Source organism: Sinocyclocheilus rhinocerous, unplaced genomic scaffold, assembly GCF_001515625.1.
Source record: "Sinocyclocheilus rhinocerous isolate Xijiao unplaced genomic scaffold, SAMN03320098_v1.1 scaffold1234, whole genome shotgun sequence".
Taxonomy (NCBI): Eukaryota; Metazoa; Chordata; class Actinopteri; order Cypriniformes; family Cyprinidae; genus Sinocyclocheilus; species Sinocyclocheilus rhinocerous.
Genome location: NW_015656153.1, coordinates 597109 through 603871, shown reverse-complemented (window position 1 = coordinate 603871; position 6763 = coordinate 597109). Strand labels below are relative to the sequence as shown.

At 37.8% G+C, this 6763-nt stretch overlaps 3 protein-coding genes across 9 annotated transcripts in view; 2 read left to right on the top strand and 1 right to left on the bottom strand.

The window, feature by feature from the left end:
* LOC107719493 (sphingolipid delta(4)-desaturase/C4-monooxygenase DES2-like) overlaps window positions 1-187 on the top strand; it is a 4484-nt gene extending 4297 nt beyond the window's left edge. The window contains exon 3 of the mRNA XM_016526912.1: window positions 143-187. Within this exon, the coding sequence (XP_016382398.1) occupies window positions 143-187 (45 nt within the window). The remainder of the gene's footprint in view (window positions 1-142) is intronic.
* LOC107719492 (sphingolipid delta(4)-desaturase/C4-monooxygenase DES2-like) lies at window positions 187-3393 on the top strand. The gene is made up of 3 exons (XM_016526911.1): window positions 187-244; window positions 825-1567; window positions 2575-3393. Exons 1-3 carry the CDS (start codon window positions 187-189, stop codon window positions 2716-2718), a joined length of 945 nt encoding a protein of 314 aa, XP_016382397.1. The 3' UTR covers window positions 2719-3393.
* Window positions 3394-3451: 58 nt separating this feature from the next.
* Window positions 3452-6763, bottom strand: part of LOC107719466 (ena/VASP-like protein) — a 35182-nt gene continuing 31870 nt past the window's right edge. For all 7 annotated transcript variants that reach the window (XM_016526884.1, XM_016526883.1, XM_016526881.1 and 4 more), the window contains 4 exons: window positions 6264-6324; window positions 4717-4777; window positions 4551-4608; window positions 3452-4470 (listed from right to left, as the gene is read on the bottom strand). In XM_016526884.1, coding sequence (XP_016382370.1) covers window positions 4433-4470; window positions 4551-4608; window positions 4717-4777; window positions 6264-6324 — 218 coding nt within the window. In that variant the 3' untranslated portion in view covers window positions 3452-4432. The remainder of the gene's footprint in view (window positions 4471-4550; window positions 4609-4716; window positions 4778-6263; window positions 6325-6763) is intronic.

Sequence of the window (6763 nt, the reverse complement as noted above, 5' to 3'; positions counted from 1 at the left end):
TAGTCCAGTGTCCCTCGAATGTGTACATTCATGGAATGTTTGAACCATCCAGAGAATGCGACTGGGCTTTGTTGTGATGCGAGCTCGCATTTCACAGGGGTGCTCACAGTTTGTAACTTATACTTCCATTCATTTCGAGCAGAGAAGTTTCTGCCTTTTAAGAGTTCTCAGGAAGCACTCAGGCTGATGGCTTTGGCAGAGTGCTTTGCTTTGCTCTCACTCATCGCCGCTACAGTGGACAGAAGTACAGGTGTTGGCACGATCGCCACCATTAACCGCACAGCATGGTTAGGCTTGCCACCAGTTCCAACATTATGTAATAGTGTCTGTGTTGCTGCCGCATGCATTATTTGGCCACCAGCACCCTGTGATGGTGCAGTGCTCACACTGTGGATGTCACGTATCCTGGGGTAAACATTACTAGGCGATAGTGCCGTCACCTATCCATGTGTCTGCGGTGCTGAATGGCTGCTGTTAATGCAGTCTGGAGACAAGCACCGACATGAATGCTGGCAGTGAGTGTATGGTTAATCCAGGATGCAGGTGAGACCGCTGTCCTTTACAGCGTGTTTGCAGTAGTCTAATGCTTGTGCGAATTGCTCTTATAGCTGCTATGCCGCTGAACTTATGAGTACTTTGCATCACAGGAATAAATTACATTAAAAAAAATATTTAAATAGAAAACGGTTATTTTAAATGGTAATATTTCACAATATTCTTTTATTTTTGATCATTTTTGATGTTTTGGTGAGCATAAGATTTTTAAATATAATTACTATTCAAAGATATCATCTCATGTTTTTAACATTGTTCTTTCTCTTCAGCAAAGTATCCTGAAATCAAGTCTTTGATGGGTCATGACCCCCAGCTGAAGTGGGTCGTGTCAGGGATGGTACTCACCCAGCTCCTGGCGTGTTACATGGTCCATGAGGTCTCCTGGAAATGGGTGTTGTTTTGGGCATATGCGTTCGGTGGCTGCATCAACCACTCTTTGACCCTAGCCATCCATGACATTTCACACAATGTGGCCTTTGGCACCAAAAGGGCACGCTGGAACCGCTGGTTCGCCATGTTCGCCAATCTCCCGATTGGCTTGCCTTATTCAGCATCCTTCAAGAAGTACCACATCGACCACCATCGTTATCTCGGAGGAGAGGGATTGGACGTGGATATTCCTACCGACCTTGAGGGCTGGTTCTTCTGCCCCCCAGCCAGAAAGGTGCTCTGGCTCTTTCTCCAGCCTTTGTTCTATGCGCTCCGTCCATTGGTGGTGAACCCCAAGCCCGTGACCAGGTTGGAAATGCTCAATGCAGTCGTACAGTTTGTGGTAGACATTATCATCTACTATTTTTGGGGTCTCAAGCCCATAGTCTACCTCATCGCTGGCTCTATACTGTGTATGGGCCTGCATCCCATCTCTGGACACTTCATCGCTGAGCACTACATGTTTATGAAAGGCCATGAAACCTACTCTTATTACGGCCCTCTCAACTTAATAACCTTCAATGTGGGATACCATATGGAGCACCATGACTTCCCCAGCATTCCAGGCAGCAAATTACCTGAGGTACGAGATTGGCTGTATTCCTTTGTTTTTAGAAATACATGGTATTAAAATTCTGGCTGAGGCGATAAGATGATAATAATGGCAGATGTTAAAATTACACTCTTTGTTGAAAAAAAAAAAATTAGTCACTTTTACACATTATAAGTAAATTTAGGCATCACAAAGTAATGTACAGTATGAAAATGCATATTTAAGCATTCATTAATATTAATTCAATGTTTTAAAGATGAAGGTTAGATGACAGCAATGGTAATCTAAATGTAAAATTAGAGGAAATGAGCATGTAAAATGAGTCTGACCAATACAATAAAATAATACATTGGGAATAACGGCTAATAACAGATTTATTGTAAATCCCTATTGGAGTTTCTTTTCTTCTAATAAAAAGTAGTTTAAAGTTGGCAAACTCAGATATCACTGACGCCTGTCATTTTGTTCTTCAGATGAATTCTATAGTATTTTTATTTATTTTTTTCATAAGAAACTTCTTGACTTCGTTCTTAAGATTTTAGTGAATCCGGTCCCAGATTTTTAATACTTCTCAGGAAGTTTACTTTTCAGGCTAGAGCTCAAGTGGAAATGTCACGGTAATGTAATACTCTCTATTGATTTTGACACTGTTACCGATTAAGAGGAAGAATGTGACATTTAGTGCCGTGGAACTAACTAGAAAGACTAATATTTGCTCAACTCTTTTTCATACTTCATCAGTGTCCATAAGACAATTTAATTGGAGTTATAGTTTATAGACGTCACACCATCAGTGTGAAAGAACCCCAAGGCATGTCTGTAAGCGGATTACTCATGCAGTGCATTGTATCTGTTAATATTTAAACCAAAGTATAACTACTGACAGTAAACTGACCATCGCCCCACCCATGCTTTACACTTTAGCTGCATTGTACTTTGTTCTTATTCTTTGGTACGCATACTGTATTTCAAAGTGTATATAAACAGAAATCTCATTATTAACATTTGATTATTGACGGACCTTTCCCATATTGCAGGTCAAGAGGATTGCAGCAGAGTACTATGACTCACTCCCTCAACACACTTCCTGGATGCGAGTGCTCTGGGACTTCGTATTTGATGACACCATCGGCCCCTACGCCAGAATCAAGAGACAATACAAACTTGGTAAAAAGGAATGAATTGGGTGTTAGACTACTGATCTAATCAAACATACTACAAGGTATTTACACAAATCTGTGAGGCACTTGAAGGCTGTTAGTTAAAAGGGAGCAAACCCTTTCACACGTGAACCTGCATACCCTTTTCATTCCGTCACAGCATTTCATCATATAGATCCATCTGTACAATGTATGAACAATAACTGTACATTCCCTGCGCCTGGGACCGTGCTACATGATTTGTGATTTATTGTTTAGGTGTATCAAAGCCCAGCTAATTGTCTCAAAATCGTTCCATACACTCATTCCAAACTAAAACATCTGATGTTGTTTTTATGGTATCCATGTTCATTATCAATGCAGTTATTTGTGATTATTATTGCAATCGCCACTTTCTCAACTAAATCCAACTACTGAGATGCCAGTTAAGATGTACCTGAGGAACGAAGTGCTGAGATGGAATGTTTAAGTGGACTTAAAATGCCTTTTCATCAGTGAGGCCTTTTTGAAAACTGAATATTTAATTGTTTCGTGCGCTATTGTGTAACTTGAAGTCTTTCGATATTTTGACATGTTCTGTCGTTTGCACTGTGACAGTTTAACTCTGAACTCCATTGTGATAAAGCTGTTGTGGAATATATTTGTTCAGCACAATGTATTTCAATAAACCTCCTAATCTTACACGATGAATCTGAATAATGGCAGAGAGGTTTTGTAAGGGGTCGTTTGTAATGTTCAATGAAAATGAGTCATTTTTTTAAGGAAGCATGAGACAAGACTGTTTAAAAGGGGGAAAAGCTTTTAAAGTTCTTTTAATTCCATCAATCTCACACTCTCAACAGGTTTAAATTAATTGTAATTTCTGTGAAATATCAACATCAACTTTTAAAATCAGGATCAACCTAATTAAACCAGAATACATTGTATGTTCAAACAATTCACCCAATACTTTAAGCCACTTTCAATTGAGGGTATCACGTTGTGTGTGTGTGTGTGTGTGTGTGTGTGTATATATACACGTATATATTTCCATGTCCATCTCTTGAGCTCAATAAAAGAGCGTCTATATTTAACCTCATACCTCCAAATCAATTTAAAACAAAGTTCTACTGAACTTCTGCATTGGCCAAAAAAACAAAACAAAAAGAAAAAGTCTCAAACTGTTTCAACTATAGTAGTTTGCTGACAGTTTAGCACAAATGTGTGCAGTTCGTACTTATTAAAACCAAAGAATAAGAGCAGTAATATAAAATATAAAAGGCTGACAATAACTGTCGTGCAGCTTTGTATCTCTCTCATTTAATATAATACAATTCTTAACAATAATAATAATAACAATGACCAATGAAACAAGATAAACTTGGAAAACAAAAATATCTTCATTAATTTCCAACTTGTCGACTTTAAGACTTGAAAGAGCGAGAGCAGCAAGCTGCACAGTGGACTGTCTCAACGTTCATACTGGAGGAAATAGAAAATTCAGTGTGAAGGTCTATATTTCCATCTGCTCGTTCATTCACTCATCCATACACACAATCATTCATTCACTCCAATTCCTTCCGTTCCTCAGCTTTCTCTTGTCCTTCTCAATAATGCCTTGTATCTGCACAACATTTCTGCAACTGAATTATCCATACTGTTGCAGACATGCTGCGAGAACGTTTTCACGTGCGCTTTCATGTACTTTCCCGAACCTTCAGTCGTTATCAGTCGTCGTCGTTGACCTTTCTTAAGACTATGTGGAGCCAATTCTCAGAAGTTCCCTTCTAATGGCTAAACAAAAAAGAGAAAAATGTAAATATCCTCAAGAACTGAAAAGATACATCTCTTTTCTGTTATCTCCTAAAACTTACCATCAATGATTTCTTCTTTAACTTTATGCAATTCCCGCACAACCTCCTCCAAGATCTCCTTTTGATAGCAACAGATTTGATCATCGTTAGCAGGCCAGTCTATCCTCATTTTTTGCACAATACACAGCACAGTAATATGCCATTTTGAAAGAGATTCTGAACTAACCTGTTTCATTCTGTCAAAGTCAAATGACTCGGCATCGCTGGTGCTTCCGATTGGTTTTGCCCTGTACAATGTTCATCATAAATATTTAAACGCAATTTGAATGATCAAAAATGTACCTGCAAGTCATGTTTGCTGTTAAAACAACGTGTAGATATATTAAATATTAATATTGCTTTCTGATGCAATCTCAGTTTTTATAACCGGTTCATTTTCAGAGTTCAAAGAGGCCATTTTCTGTGAGTTTACACAAACATTCAATGAAAGCTTACACAAAACATAAAAACTACATTTTCTAGTTTGTCAGAAAGCGAGCAGAACCGGCTTTGTTTGCATTTAAGTCATTGCAGGCTCATGTTGCCCAGGGCTTTACTTCCTTAACATGACCATTTGTATTGGCAACCGAGCAACAAGCATTTACTCACATATGCAAACTCTAAGCTTTAAAAAACCATTCATTGCTCTGTTGCAATCCATCAAGGAACACCTCAACAAATGTAAATTTTAAAGGAACCAAATGTTTTAAAGTGCCCCTATTATGGATTTTTGAAAATTACCTTTCATGCAGTGTGTAACACAGTTCTAAGTGAATGAAAACATCCTGCAAAGTTTTAAATCTGAAAGTGCACCGTGTATAAAGTTATTGTCACTAAAGAAAGAGTCGACTCTGAATCATTTAAATGAGTCGTTTTTAAAAGAATCCCAAGCCGTTTCATGTTGACGTCATGGGGGGTTTACATAGACCGGACCGAAAGGGCACTTTAGTGTCTGCGATTAAAGGAACACGCCACTATTTTTGAAAATAGGCTAATTTTCCAACTCCCCTAGAGTTAAACAGTTGAGTTTTACCGTTTTCTAATCCATTCGGCCGATCTTCTGGTCTGGCGGTAGCACTTTTAGCTGCAGCTTAGCATAGATCATTGAATCTGATTAGACCGTTAGCATCTCGCTCAAAAATGACCAAAGAGTTTCGATATTTTTTCTATTTATTATGATTTTTCCTTATCTATTACGCAGCGCCTGAAAATAGTCCCCAGCTAGGTAACTTCCAATAAGCCTATTTTCAGGCGCTGCGTAATATCATTGCGCCTGCTGCACCCATGGTATGGCAGCAAAGTTCCTTGATTATTACACCGGAATGAGAGTATAGTTCCTAGCCATATCGGCCTAGAAAATCGCAACTTTTAATTTTCAGTCGGTCTTAGTACACGATATAACTACAGAATTGTCAAGTTTTAAATAGGAAAAATATCTAAACTCTTTGGTCATTTTTGAGCGAGATGCTAACGGTCTAATCAGATTCAATGATCTATGCTAAGCTACAGCTAAAAGTGCTACCGCCAGACCCGGAGATCGGCTAAATGGATTCGAAAATGGTAAAACTCAACTGTTTAACTCTAGGGGAGTTGGAAAATGAGCCTATTTTCAAAAATAGTGGCATGTTCCTTTAAGGGGGAAAGGGGCTCGAGCACCCCCAGCCCTGTGCACGCCACTCCACTAAACCGATAGGAATGAAATGTTTACGGCTCATGAAACCTGTTAAAACATACCTTGACACAGCTGAAGACTTATCTGCGGAGTTGGCTCGTTCCCATGGCTTCTTCACAGGATCTAAGAATATTTAAATAATTTTATTTATTTTTTTTGCTCACCAAACCTAAAAACGTCTCATAATTTACCATATACTATACAATAAAATTAATATATTTTTACTAAAAGGTTTTTAGTTTTCTGAATATCCTGAAAAAAATGTATCATGGTTTCCACAAAAATATTAAGCCAAAAGTATATCAAAAGTAATAATACGAAATGATTCTTGAGCATCAAATCAGTATATTAGAATGATTTCTAAAGGATCATATGACACTGAATACTATTTAATTATAAACAATGGTAATATTATTTCTAGTGCTGTCAAAAGAGTAATCGCATCCAAAATAAGTTTTTGTTTACATAATATGTGTGTAGTGTATATATATTATGTATATATAAATTCACACACATGCATGTATATATTTAAGAAAAATGTTAAGTCTATATATATAAGTAT